The sequence below is a fragment of the Crinia signifera genome, chromosome 12, assembly GCF_055691185.1.
Source record: "Crinia signifera chromosome 12, ASM5569118v1, whole genome shotgun sequence".
In the NCBI taxonomy this organism is placed as follows: Eukaryota; Metazoa; Chordata; class Amphibia; order Anura; family Myobatrachidae; genus Crinia; species Crinia signifera.
Window position 1 is genome coordinate 22,333,690 of NC_139228.1, and position 21,541 is coordinate 22,355,230.

At 44.9% G+C, this 21,541-nt stretch overlaps 1 protein-coding gene across 5 annotated transcripts in view; it reads left to right on the top strand.

Moving 5' to 3' along the window:
• The window catches only part of ARID4A (AT-rich interaction domain 4A), a 63,451-nt gene that overhangs the window by 35,366 nt on the left and 6,544 nt on the right, over positions 1–21,541 (top strand). For 4 of the 5 annotated variants that reach the window (XM_083166623.1, XM_083166620.1, XM_083166622.1 and 1 more), the window contains exons 12-20: positions 979–1,051; positions 6,998–7,092; positions 7,181–7,278; positions 10,321–10,552; positions 14,383–14,630; positions 16,680–16,904; positions 18,230–18,314; positions 19,582–19,783; positions 21,058–21,120. In XM_083166623.1, the coding sequence (XP_083022749.1) occupies positions 979–1,051; positions 6,998–7,092; positions 7,181–7,278; positions 10,321–10,552; positions 14,383–14,630; positions 16,680–16,904; positions 18,230–18,314; positions 19,582–19,783; positions 21,058–21,120 (1,321 nt within the window). The remainder of the gene's footprint in view (positions 1–978; positions 1,052–6,997; positions 7,093–7,180; positions 7,279–10,320; positions 10,553–14,382; positions 14,631–16,679; positions 16,905–18,229; positions 18,315–19,581; positions 19,784–21,057; positions 21,121–21,541) is intronic. The other variant, XM_083166624.1, reaches the window with a different exon arrangement.

Genomic DNA, 21,541 nt, shown 5'->3' on the forward strand with positions numbered 1-21,541 from the left:
GGTACGCATCCTCCAACCTTTTCATACCCCCACAATCCACGTCTGCGTGGAGTTGATTTTAGATAGTGTGGCGAGTGCAGCAAGCCACCGAGCCCGAAGCATGGCGAGCGGACGCGCAAGCGAGCCCGAAGCGTGACGAGGGGACGTGGAATACATGTAAAGTCATCCGCGTGCGCTCACCATGTTTCGGGCTCGTTGCGCTCGCCACACTATCTAAAATCAACTCCATGCCAACGTGGATAGTTGGGGTATGAAAAGGTCAGAGGACACGTACCGCCGCCCCTCGCGGGCTCACCACGCTTCAGGTTGATAGTGGGGGTGGCGTTGACAATGGGGGTGCATTTAACATTGTAAGCACCCATCAGGGTGCTTGTACAATTAAAAATCGGATCGCATTGCATGCCGCTATATCGCATGTGATGTACTAAGATCAACATCGTGGGCTCCGTGATAATACACAATTTTTTTTTTATAGTTTGTTATTAATACAGATACTACTAGGAAGTAGCGATGGTCCTAAGCCAGGCATGTCCAAACTATGGCCCTCCAACTGTTGTGAAACTACAAGTCCCATCATGCCTTGCCACAGTTTTGCTATTAGGAAATGCTAAAACTTCGGCAAGGCATGCTGGGATGTTTAGTTTCACAACAGCTGCAGGGCCACAGTTTGGACATGCCTGACCTAAGGAATGAATTGATAGGCTGAATCATTTGGTGACCCTGCAAATTGACGGCATTCGCCTCATGTATGTATAATGCTTCTACTACGTGTGGCATTTTCAAAACAGCAGGACACCGTTTAAGGATAATCCCATGATCATAATTTTGTTTCTGATGTTGGAGGCCTGTGGAACAAACCTTACATTGCTGGCTAATGACTTTGGTACAGATTTGGACCAATTGTGCGCAGGATTGCTCACCTGTCAGTAATAGTGACCGAGATCTCTCTTTCAACTTTGGGTTTCCTTTCTCTTGCAGCCAGAAGAAGAGGCAGATCCTCTTGAAAGGGACAACTTTCTACAGCAGCTCTACAGGTTTATGGAAGACAGAGGTAAAGTACTCTCCAGTGTAATGCTAGTGATGTGGTTCTGGTTTCACTCCAGAATAGCCAGCCTCCTGTAGGACAAACTATAGGTAACTAAAGATCACATGGACCTTGCCATTAGGAGTGCAATTTACACGACTGCTCGTCATGTGGATGATCAACCACGAGTGTCTGCCGGTTTTAGAAACCTCGTTTTCTCCATTCATGGTTTATTTAAAAATTGCTCTTTTAAGGTGTTCAGGTCACCTCGAGAAGGGAACCATGTTTTGTCACCTCTTACAGATGGCTGTCAAGGCACCCCATCGGTCCAGGTATTAAGTATATCCATGATTTAGCACAGATGGTTAAATCAGATTGCCTGTGACTAGGGATGCCAATTCTGTGATTCTGCATTGAAAAATTGGGTACTTGTTTCCTAGCACGGCGCCCGTCGGGTTGATCGCATGCCTTAAGTTTAAGGTACTTAAGGCATGCGATGGACGCGATTTTCTGTCAATCACAGGTTTAATTGCCGGTAAAAGAGAAAATCACGTTGATCGCGTCCATCGCGGGCCAAGTATAGTTATTGCCCCCCCCCCCCATTGTTAACGCCACCCCGAAGCGTGGTGAGCGGCAGCGGTACGCGTCCTCTGACCTTTTCATACCCCCACTATCCACATCGGCGTGGAGTTGATTTTATATAGTGTGGCGAGCCCCGCGAGGGGACGAGTATACCTGTGAAGTTATGCGCGTCCCCTCGCGGGGTCCGCTGCGCCCGTCATACTTTATGAAATCAACTCCACGCCGACGTGGATAGTGGGGGTATGAAAAGGTCGTAGGACGTGGGGTGGCGTTAACAATGGGGGGCCATTTCACCCATCAGGGGGGGTTTCTATTGAAATGGGGGGTTTTGTTGCTTTTTACATTGAAATCAATGTAAAATTGGGTCTCGGGGACCATTTTACATTGATTCCAATGTAAAAATCGCGTCAATCGCATCACATGCGATTTGGTTGGCATGCAATGCGATCAACGCGATTTTTCCGACCTGATCAATACAATCAAAATCGCGGGCGCCGTGCTAGGAAACAAGTACCAAAAATTGCTCTATCCCAGGATTGGCATCCATCGGTCTGGCAGGGGGTGCCACACTAAGACAGGCGGCAGCAGAGCAAGTGACAGACATGTGTGGGGGTGTGGCCTGCTCATCGTGACCTCTGACCTCACATCACGCTGTGTAGGGCCAGACATTAGGTCTGGAACCGCCGGGCAGTGTTTGATCGAATGCAGTCTAATCCTGAAAACCCGGTGAATTTGAGGCCAAATGCCGGGATCCCTACCCGTGACAAAGCACAGATATACTTAAAACCCAGATGGTTGGAGTTCCTTGAGGACTGCGTTTGAGGCACTTTGGGGTTAATTTACTAAATTTCCAATTTTGGAAGCTTTGGTAAATTTACCCCAAACGTGATTTTGTCCATAGCAACCAATCCGATTCGGCCTGTCATTTCTCAGTTGCATTCTAGAAAATGATATACAGGATGTGCTTGGTTGCTATGGGCAACATCACCTTTTTTCTTGTTAAGTAAATTCACCCCTTTAGACTCCTCTGCTGGGATTGTAACTGGATGTGGTCGAGGACCCCCACAAGGAAGAATAGCCCCTGTCGGGAGGTCATCCGGCACCCGATGTAACTTGATGGGTTGCATTCTTATTATTATTATTACCATAAAATCCCTGCCTCTGGCTATTTTTATATATCATAAAAAAGAAGATGGTGAAAAACTAGGATAAACGTATTAAGCATAATATATTACATAGTCTCTTGTGCACAATACAGATTTTTTTTTAAGAGCAATTTGTTAGAATGTTCAGGCTTCAAAGTTCTCAAATTACTGAAAGTAAGTATACTGTACATCAGACTGGTTTACCTGCCAATTATCTAGGTGTGGCTGGCAATTCAGCTTCGCGGGTATTACCTGTCCGGCCATAGGCTGCTTTCCTTACTCTTCCCAACATTTATTATTTGATGCTTCGCATTGTCAGTTGCAGACTAGGGACCTTATTCTGGTTGACCTGCAGCGCTGCATGTCCACCAGAATAAGCTGCGCTGCAGTGAGGAGCGGGCACATGTGCAGAATAAAAACATTGTGCTCCCGTGCGAATTCGCATGGGCGCGCATAAACCAGAATAAGGTCCTATGGGGTAGATTTATTAAGCTCGGTGAAGTGATAAAGTGTCTGGTTTTTATCACTGGCCAATCTGCTCCTACCTGTCATTTTTCAAACCAAGTCTAACTTCAAAGTTAGGAGCTGATTGGCCGGTGATAAAAACCCCTTAATCTTGTGTGTCTGGAATGTACATAGAACACCGGCTGAGTAACACTGTGCCAGCCTGGTACCTTCCATACTCTGTGTGAACCAATCATCTTTCACTGTGTTAATAGCATATCTACACGAGTGGCATGGTATGCGGTCCTTGGGTCGACAAGGTCTAGGTCGACAGTTACTAGGGTGGCTAATGGTAGACCGCGACTAGGTCGACACCTGGAAATGGTTGACATACCATAGGTCGGCTTTGACAGAAGGTTGACACAAGCTTAAGGTCGACACACACACCAGATCGACATGAGTTTTTCATGTTTTTTTTTTGGGGGGGGGGGGTCCTAAACAAGCTTGGACATAGAGTAAGAATATAAAAGTGCACCAAGCGCGGCAAAGCAAATGGCGAGCCATGCGAGGGGACGCTGCACAGTTACGCGGTATCAATGTCAACATAGACATTGAAAAACTGTGAAAAACTCTTGTCGACCTTAAACTTATATCGAACATTTTCAGGTGTCGACCTAGACATTTTCTATCTCTTATACAGTGACCGTGTGGCACATAATCCTCAGATTGTGCCCCTTGCCACACTTACAGACGACTAGTTGGCTTTTGATGACTATTTCTGTCCAGCAAAACATTATTTTAATGGCTGCATATTTAGTACTGAAATAATAAAAAACCTTGGAATGTCCTTTTCATCTAGTTTCTTTAACAACCTGGAATGTCTTGGCATCAGGATTCTGCAACAGATCTACGTACACTGCCTCGGCTTATCAGCGCCTAGTACTTCTGTCCATGTAGCCCCTCCGATGTTTCACCGGCTCACTCCCCATATTGGAGAGGGCTGGTGTATTCAGGAGGTTTACCAGGCATGCGCTCTCTAGAGGGGAGCTTCGTTGAAGGTTCAGGAATGTCTGTGTTGATAGAAGGACATCTGGTGTACGAGATTACCTCTTCTATCACTCTTTAAGGGGGAGATTGATTAAGCCCGGAGAAGTGATAAAGTGGAAGGTGATAACACAGCAGCCAGTCAGCTCCTGTAAATTTTCAAACTCAGCCTGTAACGTGACCGGATTGGCTGCTGCATTGTCACCATCCACTTCATCACTTCTCCAGGCCTAATAAATGCTGGTCTGTCAGATACACTAGGGAACTTACCTTAGTAGTGAATGCCTGAAACCTATTTCCAACAAGTGTCATGGTGTTAACCATTGTTCAGTGTGTTCACCATCGATGGTATGAGACCTCAACAGAAAACAATCAATGATTTGCACACAACGATGCCCATACCTGCTGTGGGGTAGGCAGGGAAGAGTGAGCTTAAGCTCTAGCACAATGAATTGAAAAAAAAATTACTGCCTGGTAGCCATCAAAGGAGGAGATGGCAAATCAGTTGACCATCTGTAACAAAGTCTCTAGTCATCCTGATTCGTGGTTGTATCTATGAATGTAGCCTAACGTATTAACAATGTTCATTTAATGCCGTAGCCTTATAAATAAAGTTTTTGTTTGAACTGTTTTTTTTTTTTTTTCAATCAGTAATCAACTTATTATTTGTTGGTCTTGTATATGTGAACTGCATAAGATGATGTATTTGAATGCATATTTTAGACTGTTAAGATTGCAATATTTGTTTTTGTGCATTGCTAACATCAAAAAAGTCTTCATTGCATTTAGGCTAGTGTTGCTATAATATTCCTTTTAATCAGAGATACCTGTGTGCAGTTCATGTGTTTTTTTTTCTGGTTAAAGGGATGTTCTAGCAACCATACATTTGGCAGTATTAGGACTTGATTATCTTGTACATAACTGTCACAACTGCTGATTCTACGTTTTCTTAAAGCTGTGAATTGGGTACCGCTCACCAACCTGATTTCGGTTTTTCTACTTTTGCAGCGGCTGCCTCCAGGCTTCAGACTGTAGGCTGTCCCTCACCCACTGACCCGACCAAGGGCCCATGCCACGGGGGTGCTCGTCTCCCCAAGGCAGTGACTCCTTCTGTAAGTTTGGTCGGTCTGTGTGGGGGCCCTAAACATTTTCACTTGCCTCATTATTTTGGGAAGATGCCTATCCCCCCTTTTTGCAGTTACCAGCTTTCTTTCGTTAGACCTAACTGTCACTCGAAGGCAACTCTGCAAATTCTAGATCATATGTCTTTTTTTTTTTCAGCCACAGAAGTGAAACTGTTTCCGAGCTGCCACCTTCTCAGTGAAAATGCTAAGGTTATACCATAGCCACAAACTCCTATTTGTGTTTCACATAGAACTAGACTTTTCTGGTGTATGCAATCTTCTATACATTCTACGTATCGCTTCTACCACCCAATTTTTTAAGGTTCAAGTGGCAGAACGTAAAAGGACCCAGCCAGCCATCGCCAAATAGAAAGGACCACTCAATCCCAGTACAGTACAAGTTGATCCAATGTAAAGAGGTGGCTTGTTATGTTTGCAGATCTATATGTAAAAGTTTCAATACCGAGGGGGGGTATTCAATATCGGACGCTATTTCCGACCGTGGGAATAGCTGCCGCCGCTTATTCAATGCTTCCGTTTCCGACAGCGGATTTCAATTAAAACAGATCCGACTTTAAAACAAGTCGGATCTGTTTTGTCGGAGATGGCCACAGATCGTTGACTTCTCAAACGTTTTTAGACAATCTGCTGCCATTTTCGCCGACACGCCCACTTTCCGACACTTGACAGTAGGACATAGTTGCCTACCCTCCTGCGTTCTGCAGGAGACTCCCTGAATTAGCAGCAATCTCCCTCATTAGTCTAGCAATCTCCCTCATTTCACCTAGCCCACATTACACTGTTAAGGAATGAGAGATACATTTACATTGAATCATCAGCGCCATTCCCCAGCACTTTACCAAGTATAGTAGCTCTTACTAACTGCTTTGGGGTCATCTACATTTGTATATAAGTCATTTTAAAAGATTCCTCTGATATGTAGCAGTACACACCCACGCTTCTAGGTGCCACGTTCACAATCTCTTTTCACAATCTCCCCATATATGGAACTAGACCCGCCCTTTGGGTGGAGCATGACACTCCACCTCAATGGGGTGCCGTGCAAATTCTACTACCAACTATATTCTCCCTGAAACTAGTTTTCAAAAGTAGGCAAGTATGCAGTAGGAACATTGAATTACGACTGTCGAAACATTCAAACAGTTGGAATCTCAGATTGAATACCCCCCTAAGCTTTGCATTATAGTGTTATGTTGCATTCACCTAATAAGCCCCTGAAAAGCTTCAATAAGCTTCCCAACAGGAACACTGGGGTGCAACGGAAAAATGCTTCCTCCATAATCATATAATTGCATATATCTAGTTATCATAAGTTCCTGGAGATTTTACATAGATACTTGTGAATGTTACAGCTAGCTCTTTCTTGTACGGTGACTTCTCTCTGGGGGGATTCGGTCCCGTGAGATGACTTCTTTGTCCGTTTGGCGGTTGCTTGCTGGGATCTTTTTTTTTTTTTTTTTTTTTTGCAGTTTACTAATGAAAGTAATATTCGGTTTGCTTTCTGATTGATTATGTCTCCCTCTAAGTATCACATTCCAGTATGTATAATGAAACCGTTCATGCATCGATGATCTGCAGAATTTTCACCTATCTTTTATATTTACTCCTATCAGGAACACCAATCAACAAGCCACCGGTATTGGGTTACAAGGATCTGAAACTTTTCAAGCTGTTTAGACTTGTCTATCAGCAGGGGGGTTGTGACAATGTAAGTAGATCCGGCTTCCTGTGTCTTACAATACGGAATTACCTTTTATTTGTCAGGATATTGAGCGTTAACCCTTTCTGTTTCTTAGATTGAAAGCGGTGCTGTGTGGAAGCAGATTTATATGGACCTTGGCATTCCCATTTTGAACTCTGCAGCATCGTACAATGTAAAAACAGCATACAAAAAGTAAGTGTCTTTATTCCTGGTGGAAGTGCGGCAGAGCGATTGGGCCTAAAGCTTGGCATGTGCCCGCAAATTGTGGCTCTATCGGTCCATGTTTTCTATAAAGCAGAGTTTCCTGTCACCCAGAGACACACCGAGAAGGTGGTGTGAGCTTAATCGTTGTTGGGGGTGTCTGTTGCAAGGGTGGGACTGTGAGCATATTCAGCTGTTCCCGAATAATACATGGTCTTACAATTGCACCTGCATAGCATCAGTATTGTAATAATAGATGCCCAGTATCTACAGGGTTGGTATAGAACTTAATGAGACCATATTTGGGAACAATTATTTAGTGAAGATATCGCTACAAACAATTACAGTTCTTCAAAATAAGACGCGTGCGTCTACACAATTCTGCCAAAGAAGTCCTTTTCTGCAACGTCCTTCAAGCAGCGCGTCAAAGCCGCTTTGACCTCTGCTACGGTACCATGGCGGTGTCTTTTGAGGGCTGTCTTCACTCGGGGGAACAAAAAAATCCGCCGGGGCCAGATCGGAACTGTAGGGGGCTGGGGAAGCGTTGCGATGCCGTCCCGGGCCAGGTAGTCGTTCGCAGGTGTGGCTTGGTGCATTGTCATGAAACTGCAGCTTTTGATCCTGAATACTTTCTGGATCATGGCTAATGTCTTCATAGCCGATTTTCTGAGCCCCACACAGAATTTAATGGCGTAGCGCTGTTCCATAGAACGTTGCATTTTTAAGCTTCAACCGAGCCTAGGGACAGGGGTCCACTAATTCCACAATCAGAACCACACGGAAGCTCGGACGTGACTGACGCTCGGTGCGTGTAGAAGCTGACTCCCACCTCCATCGAACCCGTCTGGAGCATACGCGCTGCGACGTACAGTCGTGGTAGGAAAAAATAGGTCTCATTACTTTATATACAAACACTGTGTAATAGTAGTTGGGACTTATATATGCTATGGATGTTATTCCTTCTGGTTACAGTTGCAAACACAGGGGTATGGGTGATAGTGTCGACACTATGAAGGTCGACACACGGAATATGACGACTTGGCTAAGGTCGACAGTCGGGTGGTCAGTGTGAGTTTTTCACGTTTTTTTTTTCGTCCTGAATTTTGACGTAAGTCGACATGGACATCATATCCGTGTGCCCCGCCCCATGATCGCTGCATTTGGTACACAGTTATATTCTCCTACCACACCTTTATTGGATGGCTCAAAAAAAAGTGAAAAACTTATGTCGACCTTTCCATTGTTGATGTAATGCTTGTCAACCTTCTGGCCCTGTCGACTTAAGTCACGCCGACCTATTGCATGTGTCGACCCAAGCCCTGTTTACCTTTAGTTGTCGACCTAATGCTTGTTGATCTAGCAACCATATCCCATGAATACGTAAAATCGGGCCAAATCGCATGTGGAGACATGCCCGCCGACCCGATGCGCGGCCCCGTGCGCATCGGATCAGAGTCGGCAGGTCGGACGGGCTGCACATAAGATTTTCTAAATCTTATGTGCTGCCCGGAGCCGTGCGGGGACTGCAGCTGGCGGAGGGATCAGGGGGGCGGCGCAGGGAGCCGGGCATCGGATCAGAGTCGGCAGGTCGGACGGGCTGCACATAAGATTTTCTAAATCTTATGTGCTGCCCGGAGCCGTGCGGGGACTGCAGCTGGCGGAGGGATCAGGGGGGCGGCGCAGGGAGCCGGGCATCGGATCAGAGTCGGCAGGTCGGACGGGCTGCACATAAGATTTTCTAAATCTTATGTGCTGCCCGGAGCCGTGCGGGGACTGCAGCTGGCGGAGGGATCAGGGGGGCGGCGCAGGGAGCCGGGCAGAGGAGGAAGAAGCTGCCGTCAGCAGGAGCAGGCGGGGGGGCGGCGCAGAGCACCGGAGAGCCGGGCAGGAGAAGACGCTGCAGCGGCAGCGCGAGTGGCGCCGGGAGCAGAGCACTTACAAACGCATAGGAAGCCATTGATTGACTGAGACCTCTCTCAGCCAATCGCTAATTGGCTGAGAGAGGTCTCAGCCAATGAATGGCTTCCTATGCGTTTGTATGGGCTTTTTTTTTTTTTAAGTGTTCTGCTCCCGAGACCCGCCGCTGCAGCGTCTTCTCCTGCCCGGCTCTCTGGTGCTCTGCGCTGCCTCCCCCTGCTCCCGCTGACGGCAGTGGCTTCTTGCATGGCTCCCTGCGTCCCAGCCCGGCCAGCTAAGTGCTCAGGGAGCTGCCACCCGCCCCACTGCTCCCCCTGATGAGGATCACCAGCGCCCCCCCTGCCCCTCACCACATGCCCCCTGCTCCTCACCGCCCGCAGCTCCCCATTACATGTGATAAATCGCAAGCGATTTATCACATGTAAATTTGGCTCATCAAGTGACAAATTGTATGTGAGCCTCCCGGGGAGCTGCCGGTGGCTCACAGGACAATTGGGTCCGACAGTATGATGTAGAAAAGGACGGAATAACGTAACGGCGATGTCCGTGCCGGCTGGTGTGCACATCGCAAGGAGAAATACTTAAATAGCACCATCTGGTGGCCACTAATGTGCAAAACACTTGTTCCATAGAGGTGAGGAGCAGTGTTATGGGCTATATAATTATTTGGCATTTATTCCTTGTGTTCTATCCTAAAAAAAACTGTTTGATTCCAATTAATCATATAATTAAAAGAACAAGGGTGCACCCATAGTGCAGTATACCCATAAGCTTACACATTTCAACTCCAAATTGCAGTAAAATCGGTTCATGCTTATCTGAGGTTCTTCATAAGACCGCCACCACAAAACCGCTCGTCCACTTGTCACGCCACGGGTTATTTTCCAGATCAATCCGTTCTAATGAGGTGTCCTCAGATAAAGTATTTACCGTTCCAGTGCAATACCTTTTATAAAACTCTTATTTAAAATGCCAGGTAAAATCTGTCCACGAGAATCCATGGTAAGTTACTTATATATTGAATTCCGGTTTGACATCATTGGCATGAATCAGCTACAGTACGTTTCTGGCCATCCAATGTCCGCTAACCGTTGTATGATGTCATTCTGATTTTAGGTATTTGTATGGGTTTGAGGAATATTGCCGCTCGGCAGACATTCAGTTTAGGACTATTCACCACAATGACCCTAAACCAATAGAGGAGAGCCCGGTACCGGAAGAACCAATGGAGAATAGTGACAAGACTGAGGCCACGGACCTACCGGTCAATGTGAAACTCAAAGAAGAGGATGACACGGACTCCAGCAGCGAGAATGAGAAAGAGGAGACCGACGTTAAATCGCCACGGGTACAGTTACATTTTCTTTATGTGCATTTTGTGAACAGAACACTCATGGATCATGTTTCTAGATCAGTGATGGCTAACCTTGACACTCCAGCTGTTGTTGAACTACACATCCCAGCATGCTCAGCTTCAGTTTTACTGTTTTGGCCATGCTAAAACTGCTGCATGGCATGCTGGGATGTGTAGTTTACTGTTTCTGTTTACTGTTTACTGTTTTAATGTGTAGTTTCATCACTGTTCTAGAGGTTTACATTCCTTTTAAGAGAAAAGTTATTTCCTCTCTATCCTATTAAGGCACTGGAACACATTTTAGTGGAGGACGTGAAGTCGCCAGGGCAGCTCCACACTAGACACTAGGGGTTTGAGTTTGTATGGTAGCAAATCCTTGGTACTAAGATCTGGATAGTGGTTTCATTCTTCCATTCACTGTCCTCAAGACTCAATGGGGCAGATGTATTAAGCCTGGAGAAGAGATAAACTGGAGATACAGTGAAAGGAGATAAAGCAGGAGCCAATGAACTGTGTTTGAAAATGACAGTTGGGAGTTGATTGGCTGGTGCTTTATCTCCACTTTGGGCCTTATTCTAGTTCACTCTTTCTGACAAAATCCTTCTTAGATGGACAAAACCATGTGCACTGCAGGTGGGGCAGATGTAACATGTGCAGAGATAATTAGATTTGTGGGGTTTTACTTCAAAGTGAGATCTATATTGCAGTGTAAAAATAAAGCAGTCAGTATTTACCCTGCACAGAAACAAAATGACTCACCCATATCTAATTCTCTCTGCACATTTTAAATCTGCCCCCCCTGCAGTGCAAATCCATCTAAGAAGGATTTTGTCAGAGAGTGAACTAGAATAAGGCCCTTTATCTCCAGTTTATCTCCAGTTTATCTCCAGTTTATCTCCAGTTTATCTCTTCTCCAGACTTGATACATCTGCCCCACAGCCCCAGGTTTTGCTCTTTCATTGCTGAGAGGTCTCTGCGTCTGATTTGCAGAAGGCCATCTTTGTTCGCCAGTATGGATAGCCATGGTTTCCATTGCCATTGATGGCAATAGTGCAACTGGCCATTGATAGTGCCCTACTATACAATGGATGAACATCAATGTTTCTGCCTATTGATGGTCATCCATTCTCTTTGACTTATTGGCCTGTGGACCAGTCAAAACATGGGGGCGAGGCTTCACGGTGTCGGGGAGCGGAGCTATGTTTCATGTCTCAGCCGTTGGGGGGGGGGGGGTATAAAGAAAACTATTCATTTATGCTTTTAAATTGAAGGAGGGAAACTATCTGGTTCTCCCCTGTCGATGGCAAAACTCTTCTAAATCAACCATAAACCATCGATTTATTTTGAATCTTCGATGGGCAATGGCCATCCCTACCCTGGAGTTGCCATGGCCGGAGCTCATCTACTTCTCTTGGCTGATTATTTTGTTTTGCCCCACAAATGTCTATGTGAACAGAATGGCAAGTCGGGCTTATGTCAATGATATTTAGAGGACACATAATTCTACTTCAGTCCATCCTTAGAGGTATTTTGGCCCCAGAAGAGTCAAAGCTTTCAATCATTTTAATGGAACAAAGGGCGGTGTTCAATGCTCTAGTTCAGTGGTAGCCAACCCTAGCCCTCGAGAGCTACCAACAGTTCACGTTTTCCAGACAACCTAGCTGCTGCACAGCTGCACTCATTAATCACTGACACATTTTAAAAGATCCACAGATGGAGCTTATAAGCTCACTTGTGATTCTGTGAGGAGACCTGCAAAACATGCACTGTTGGTAGCTCTCGAGGACTAGGGTTGGCTACCCCAGCTCTAGTTCCTGGTCATCATTGGTGAGCATGCACCACAAATATTCAGTCTGTGGTGCGGATTTCAACTGTTGAACCATGAGATCTGAAGGCATTGGTAGTAGACACAGAAAAAAACTCCTGTCAACCTTTTCATGTGTTGACAATTTCCACAACGACCTTTTTCATGTTGACCATTTGCTGTTGACCTATCTACCATTTAGACCAGGGCTGTCAAACTCATGGCCCTCCCAGGTGTTGTGGAACTACACACCCCAGCATGCCCTGCCACAGATTTTATATAATGGATCGCTAGGTCATGCTGGGACCTGTAGTTCCACAGCAGCTGGAGGTCCATATGTTTGACACCACTAATTTGGACCATAAGCACTGTGACTTCCATGTCAGCAGGGAGTTTTGCCCACTCCTCTTCAGCTCCAGCTGGTTCAGGTGTAATAGGTGCCTTCTCCAGACTCCATGTTTCAGTTCCTGCCATAGATGTTCAGTAGGCTTCAGAGCAGGGCTCGTCGGAAGGCCACATAAGAACAGTCTTATCCATTATTGTGTTTTAGCTGTGTGCTTGGGGCCTTTATCCTAATGGATCACCCGTGACCTGGGACCGCTATTGGACACTGAGCTGTAAGCTTTGCTCCGAATAGTTTTCAGATTCCATTGTTCCCTGTGTAGATTCAAGTCACCCCATAACAGATGCAGCAAAGCAGCCCGAAACAACATAACTGGGGCTATTCCGTGTGTCACAGCTGCTATGGTGTCTTATAAAAGGGTTTTTTTTCCCCCCTGATGTGACTTGCCAAAATAGCTAATTTTTTTACTTCTTCATGGAAAGGACATTCTCCCAAAAGCATTGTGGCTTGTCAGTATGCATCTTCCATTCCACTATGGATTTTTTTTTTATTGTTTGTTTTTTTATTTTAAAATGATGGGTTTTTTATCACTGTCACTCAGAAAGCATTGAATGATGTCATCAGCTTGTATTTATTTGAAAGCTCTCCTCAGCATAATCTGGGGGTGATTTTCCTCTTGTGGCAGCGTCCAGGCAGGTTGGCTCCTCCTAACCTCTTTTGATCCTCCTATCCTGCCTCTGTCCCATCCGTTCCTATTTATCATATTGTTTTTCGTTCGTCCACCCACCTCCTTTTAGTCTGTTAACTCTTATGAGTAGGGCCCTCCTTCCTCACGTACTCACCCTACCTCTTTACCTCACCAGCGCTCCTGCCCTGTTCTTCTCTTCCTCTGCTTCATCTTCAGTCTCCTTGACAATTTCCACACCTACTTCTGAACTGATGCTGATTTTAGTTCTACCAGCTATACCCCTATTTATACTGTATTTTATCAACACACCCTGTACGTTACCTTGTAATTTGTTTTTTGTTTGCTATGTACAGCGCCGCGGACACTTTGTGGCGCGTTATAAATAAACGTACTACTACTTTTACACTTCCGCAAAAACCCAGGTTTTTACTCCTGGACCCGGGTCAGCAGCGGTGTAAAAGGGGTTAACCCGTGTCCCTTTTCACAGAGCTTCTACGCAGGTCCTGACCAGGGTAGAACACGGGCAGGCTCCCTTTTACAGCAATGGGGGAAGCCCAACCTCCAGACCGCAGCATCCTGCGGTCAACATGGAGCTTGGACAGAGGGCACACACAGCCTCTGCTGCTGTACTATGCAGACAGCAGCGGAGGCAGGGAGGAGGTGAATGGATGCCTGTGTGCGGCATCCATTCACCTCGCGGGGGAGAGGGTGCACGGGGACTGGGGGCAGCCCAGCAGCTTATGTTGGTGCTGGGCTTGCCCCCAGCGCGGCGGTCCAGGACCCGGCGCAGCAATCAGCAGCCCCGGTGCTTGGAGATGTCATCTCCAAGTGCCGTCCCCGTTTACACTGCTGGTAGCCGCAGTTTCTGATCCAACATGGCTTCGATCTGTGTTCCGGGTCGGATCCGGGATTTGGGTTTAAAGGGTTTTACTAGCTTATGGAGATTGCAGGTATTCTCCTTTAACTATTTTTGTTTTTGTCTTCTTTAGGGGAGAAGAGGACTTAATTGCAACCCCGTTTCAGTTACAAAAAATCTGGAAGATGGCGATAAAAGAAAAGACCATAATAAGGAAAATAAGGATATGGAAGAGGAGTTGGACAAAGATGAAGAAAAGAAGGAAAATGACACCACCCCGGCACGGAGGAGCCTAACGTACAGAATGAAAGAGCGGAGAAGCTGGAAACAAGAGGACTCTGAGCAAGAGTCTGATGAAGAGGACGATAAGCTTAGCGACATGTAAGTGACTAGCGAATCTTCTAGGGGTTATAGTTACCCCACTGTACACTTCTCTGCTTGAAAACTGTTACTGCAGTGTGCATCAAAATAGCAATCCATGTCTGCATGAGGTGTATCATTATGTTATCTGTCCCTTCATCAACAGATGAGTAGCAGAAATCCGTTGAGGCTGAAATATATTTCTCTTGTAATCCACTATGACCATTGCGTATCACAGAGTATAGGCACATCTGCGGTGGAACTACACATCCCAGCATGCCCTAACAACATAGCTGTGGCAGGGTATGCTGAAATATGTATTTGCACAACAGCTTGAGTGGTTGCTTACCCATAGTGGATCATGGGTGATTAAAATTAAAATGTCACAGATCCCATTCTTCTATGAGGGCGCCAATTCCAGGGGATGCAGTTTAAATCCCGACACTTTCTCCCTCCGTGGGTGTCCACGACACCCTCGGAGGGAGAATAAATTAGTGTGCCGAGCGTAGCGAGGCACCGGGCCCGCTACGTGGCGAGCGCAGCGTGCCCGCAAGGGGGGCGATCCCCGTGTTCCCCCCCCCCCCACCTTGTCGGGATTTCGGCATTCGGGATTCCGGCGTCGGGATTTTGAACGCCGGGATCCCGACCGCCGGCTTTTCATGCCGAATCCAATTCCAGCTATGGGACAGATGTATTAAGCCTTAACAAGAGATAAATACAAGGGTGATAAGGAGAGATAAACGTCCAGCCAATCAGCTCCTTACTGACTTTTTTAAAACACAGCCTGTAACATGACAGTTAGCAGGTGATTGGCTGGACGTTTATCTCTCTTTATCACCCTTGGATTTATCTCTTGTTAAAGCTTAATACATCTGCCCCTATATTTGTTATGTGAGTGCGGAACTGTATAGGAGCAATTCTGCTTTCCGACATTGTAGGTTATATTTAATCCAGCATCCTAGAAAAATGTACAACAATTTACCCTATAAGAGCCACCCTGTCTGATAGACACCTAGATGCTCTTCTTTGTTTGCCAAGGCAAAACCAATAATCCGTAGCCAGAAATAGAACACTGCCACCCAGTGGACAGTTCAGCTGTGATACAACACTTGCTAAACATTACTACTCTTTATCAATGGCGGTGTTAAAAAACAAAACAAAAAAAAAACTGCAGATCTCCAGCTTGTTAGACAGCGCTGGAAATATAGAGCACGAGTCTAATGTGAGAGCAAAAAAAAAAAGACAAGCAAGTAACTGTGCACCAGAACAAAGCATGTTGCAATGCAAGGGGTGCTAAAACTTTTTGTTTTTTTAATGCAGGATAAATAGTGGCTGCATCCCTCCAACTCCGGATCATTTACAGCGATTTAGAATTGTATTTGAACACGCCCCTCTCATTGCATCTTTTAAATATGCCCACCTGCAGTGCAACATGGGTTTTGCTATACTCCCAGCCTCCGAACAAACCCATACCGTGTATTCATTCTCGTTCGTCCCTGCGCCAGTTGAGCAAACAATCTAAATTCTCCATCACAAACCTTTCTGGTCATTAAAAGTGACAACATTTATTTATTTTTCATTTTAAATATGTTTTTACGTTACTTTTAGAAAATTAACAGCCTGTTTGACAGACTGATTCCCATGATCTTTTGATATTTATAGGACAAAGGGATAAAACTGCAGAGCATTTTTTGTTTATCTATTTTCCTCTGCACCGTAACTGGGCCGAGGGGGGGAAAACCCTTGATGTTCTCTAACTGTGGTTTATTCATATACATTGTCGGTGCTTGTTATGTTTTTGTGTGTGAGTCCAATCATTGAATTAAAAGTTCAGTTTTAAGAATAGAAGAGTGCCCCAACAAAGAGTATACTTTCCTCTCTGTATTTTTTAGAACATTAATATAGGATCTGTAAGAAATTAATTAGCCAAGTACTTTTTATTTATATAATTTTGTTTTGTGGCTTTCTGCTTCCCGTGAAGTCATTGAGTATAGATGGTTATAATGTCTTTTATGATGTTTACACCTTAGCGCTGGGAATCCAGTCACACTGTCTTTTTTTCCCTGCTAGTTACTCTGGTATTCTTGAACTGTGCAGGAGGGAAGAAATGGAACATAAAGGAGACACTGAGTGCGAGGAGGACTCGGAGGAGAGAGATTGTCTGGCCGGAACCAAAGTTAAGGTTAAATATGGGCGTGGGAAAACCCAGAAAATATATGAAGCCAATATCAAGAGTACGGAGGTAGATGGAGGAGAGCTGTTATACCTGGTGCATTACTATGGCTGGAACGTGAGGTGAGTGAGGACAGAATCCCAACAGTTTCCAAACCAGGAACACAGTGTAGCAGTAATCCTAATCGGCAATGTGTTGTATATCTTATTAAAGGATTTTTATATCCATAACTTTGTTGCAAATAAAGCACAGTGGTTGATATACAGATGGAGCACCTTTCAACCAGCGCCGGGGATAACCAGATTGTCCCCGGTGGCGATCGCCGGCAGAGACGCGCTCAAACTGACTGGGACCTGTGAGCATCTCAAGCACGTCCCAGTTTCCCGGCGGAAGGGAACTGGAACCCTGCACATCTCTGCTTCGGGGAGGTGGCTTGGTTAGAGAGGGAGGGGGCGGGGACCGTGAGCGCGTCCCCTTCCCGCGGCTGCCAATCCGACCGCCAGACCCCTGCTAAACGAGAGGCGCTACATCTGTACTAGATCTGTTTGGGTGGTTGTTGCTGTTTTTTATGGCGTGATTATTTTCATCTTTTCTGGCACCCATCCTGAATGTCCAATGTTTATTATATTAAAAAGTTGTGAAAATGGTACTGAAAGCTCACCTAAAACTTGGACAGCAGATGTTGGTTGCCATTCATTCTGCTTTCCGCACGAGGCGGTTCCCATCTTAGAATCACAGTTGCCCAATAGGAGAGTTGCAGATACATAGGGCTGTATTCAATCCGGGATTTGAAGCGTCCCGACAGTCGGAATTCCGAGCAGCTTTGTTTTGCTCGACAGGGGGAATTAAATGTTCTGAGTGTCGAAAAGTGGGCGTGTCTGCGAAAACAGATGCAGATTGGCGGAAAAGAAGTCCATGAATGTGACAATTGTTTTAAAGTCGTGTCTGTATTGTAGGAAACTGCAACATTGAATAGGTGACGCCCGCTATTTCCTGTTCTAAATATTGATTGAATACCACAGGAAGCCGCAGCCTTAACATGGTAATAGGGTGGCAGTTAGTAATGAGCCTGTGTATATGGTAGAAGGAATATACCTTAGAACTTCTACCTGGCTGATTAGAAGGAAGATTTCATATTGATCACTTCAGACATAGAAGGGTTGCAGTTCTGTTTTGTAGAATCAGGACTAATGTAGTGATGGGAAATACAGCTTATAAATCACTATTAAGGCCGCTCGTTGTTAATGCTTCGAAAGATAGTAGATGTAGTTTCACCTGCTCCCAACACTTTTTTTTTTTTTTTTTGTATAAATTCATGAAAATGAAGCCAACTGAAACTGGATTTTAATCTTGGTGGTAAAACTGTCTTTGGCAATTCAATGTACATGTTTGTATATGGTACAAATACTACTGTTGTTCTTAATATACCATATATATACTCTTCCAGATATGATGAATGGGTAAAAGCAGACAGAATCATCTGGCCTTCAGAGAAAGCTGGATCGAAAAGAAAACTAAAGAAAAGATCAAGAGTAATAATCCATTTTATCTTTTACATTGAACATATCCAATATATATTGTATAGTGCTTTCAGTTTATAAGATTGACATTTTCTCATGTACCCTGTTTTACGTTATTCATCGTCGCTTGTGCCAACAATTTCCCTAGGTGCTTTGTGACAGGTGTGTTGGTAATTGCCTCACCTTTTGCAAGCACAGTAGCTTTAGACCAGAGAGCATGCCTGAATTCTAAAGGTGGCCATACGTCTACAGATCGATGGTTGGAACAAAAACCTGGTAATATCTGAATGGCCGTTTTTGGCAGTTTTCCAGCAAAGCAAATGGTCAACTGTCATTTGCGCTCATCCATTGCCAGGATTTTGTTCCAACCAGCCCAATCTGACAATCGATCTGCAGATGTATGGCCACCTTAACACTAATGTAATCGCTATGTTTATGGTGATAGAGTAGGACCTGCAGAAAAGTGGGGTCCCGATACATATACTCACTACCGGCCATTCATTTCAATACACGCCATATTTTTATTTTTTGTTATTTTTTTTTCCAAGGAAAGACCAATTAATGGTTGCCGCACATAAATGGGTCGAACTGCTATTTGTAAGGGATGTCTGCACTCATTCATATCATATCAGCATATAGTTGTTGTAAAATACTCAATAATCATTACTAGCTAGATAACGAGGCGTGCAGCAGAACCGTTTGTGATCTCTATAACTGTTCGAAACTCATGCTCAAAGTCTCGTGGTCGCTTGCACGGACATCAGGTACATGTCTGGTGCTCATCCGGAAACTGAGCTTTTATGAAAGCAAAATTTAAGTAAATCATCAAAAAAAATCACAAATGTGGTGTATTGAAATTATTGGGCGGTAGTGCGTATTAATTTTTTTGGGGTCATGTTCTTTACATCACCTCCTTAAGGTACGGTGTGTCTGCATTTTTAATATGTGCCTGTACTGCCATATTATCCTAGATGGGAAGGTATTGGTCTTACGGAGTGCTGCTGGTACAGTATCTATAGGGGAACCTGATTGGTCATTCTTAGAGTCTCTTTCAATCTAATTAACATTTAGGCTTGAAATCAGCCAGCCACAGAACCTGTGTAATTCAGTAGTGTAATTGTGTGTGTGTGTGTGTGTGCGTGTGTGTTTGCGAGTGGGCGCGCGCGCGCTTACTATAGGGTAGATAAATACATATACAAAATGTATATTCAAGATTGCAGTCTCACATTGGTGATATGTAAGTCCGTCCTATCTTCATATTTTTTATATTTTTTCTAAGAACAAAGATGAAATTGAAAGAGATGAAAAGCGAGAGGAAGAGAAGCAGAAATCAAAGCGGGGACGGCCTCCGTTAAAGTCCACTCTCCAGTCTAACATGGCCTGTGTTCTATCCAAGACCCCAAGCAGTGAGGGCAAAGCCTCCAATAAACCTATGAGAAACAGCCTGCCTGATGGCAACGCCTTGCCCAATGGATTAGAAGGTACTGTGATTCTGATTAGAGTGCATACATCATGTGTTACCACTGTTTTAGCCCTCATGAGTCTTACTCACCGGAGTTGTGCTGCCCCCACCATTCAGGTCTAACGGTGCCAAGGCTAAATGAGAATAATCCAGTTGAACCCTGTCACATCAATTTAATTGGTACAAAACTCCCTTAGTGGGGAAATTTACGAAGATGGAAGTTTTATTTCACATAGGCTGTTGCTATGGGCAACCAATCAATCTACTTTTTTTTATTGTTTATTTAGCACCTTCTAGAAGATAATAGAAAGTATCTGCTTGGTTGCCGATAGCAACATCCCATGCAAAAGCGAACTCTCATCTTAGTCCATTTCCCCCAGTGTGTTCAGTCTGTATAGAGCAGGGGTTCTCAAAGTCGGTCCTCGGGACCCCCCACACAGTTCACGTTTTCCAGGTCACCCGACAGGTGCACAGGTGCACTCATTACTCACTGACACATTTTAAAATATCCACAGGTGGAGCTAATTATTTCACTTGTGATTCTGTGAGGAGACCTGGAAAACCTGCACTGTGTGGGGTCCTGAGGACCGACTTTGAGAACCTGTGGTATAGAGATAACATTGCACTATGGGGTTTATTCTAGTTCATTCTTTCTGACAAAATCCTTCTTAGATGGACAAAACCATGTGCACTGCAGGGGGGCAGATGTAACATGTGCAGAGAGAATTAGATTTGGGTGAGTTATTTTGTTTCTGTGCAGGGAAAATACTGACTGCATGATTTTACACTGCAATATAGATCTCACTTTGAAGAAAAACCCCCACCCAAATCTAATTCTCTCTGCACAAGTTACATCTGCCCCACCCGCAGTGCACATGGTTTTGTCCATCTAAGAAGGATTTTGTCAGAAAGAATGGACTAGAATAACCCCCTATGTTTGGATGGTGCTTTCTCTTCAACCAGGCACATTTACACACACCTGTCCATGTACGTGCAGTCTTTACATGGAGTACTGTATTGTGTGCTGGAGTTCTAGTGATATTAGAAGTCTCCGGTGAGTTTTGTGGCCATATCAGAGCACAGACCCCTCTTATACAGACCACTGATATATGAGGTGACTTGTAATATGCATTATGTATAGTAATGTGTTATCCCTTATAGTAAGTGGTGACACAATATACCAGTCACTAATTTAGTGTATACAGATACTGCAATGAGTGTGTGTATAGTTACTGTTGGCTGTGTATAATAATACTGTGGAACATTGTGCTGATGCTGCTTTGTACATATTAGGAGCAGTTCGGCGCCGGACGAGGAGGAGCTCAGGAATGTACGATTCTGACCAATGCTCTAATGGTGAGTTAGACCCAATGAGATTATCATACCAACCCTACTAAGCTGTTATTACAGGTTCCACCAGAACCCAATTATCCTGTCTCTTCATTAGTCATTTATGTTCTCTCCATACTGTACTTAGAGGAAGGGTGTGAGAGGCACCAACTGTAGGGCAGCCTTAATGGTTCCCTACTATAGGGGGATCACATTATATTTCGTAATAGGGCAGAGTGGCGCCGTAGTGGATGGTAGGGTATGAGTTGGCACATGTCGGCTCAAACCAGCCGTGGTTGACCCAATGTTTGTCGACCTTCATTGAGTTGACTTTGGAACAAATGCAATGGGCAGCTCCCATTGGTTAATAAAGTCCATATAACAATTGGTTATATGCAGTTTCTGACAATATAGTTTAATTGAGTTCCTTGTAAAGATGACAAGGGGT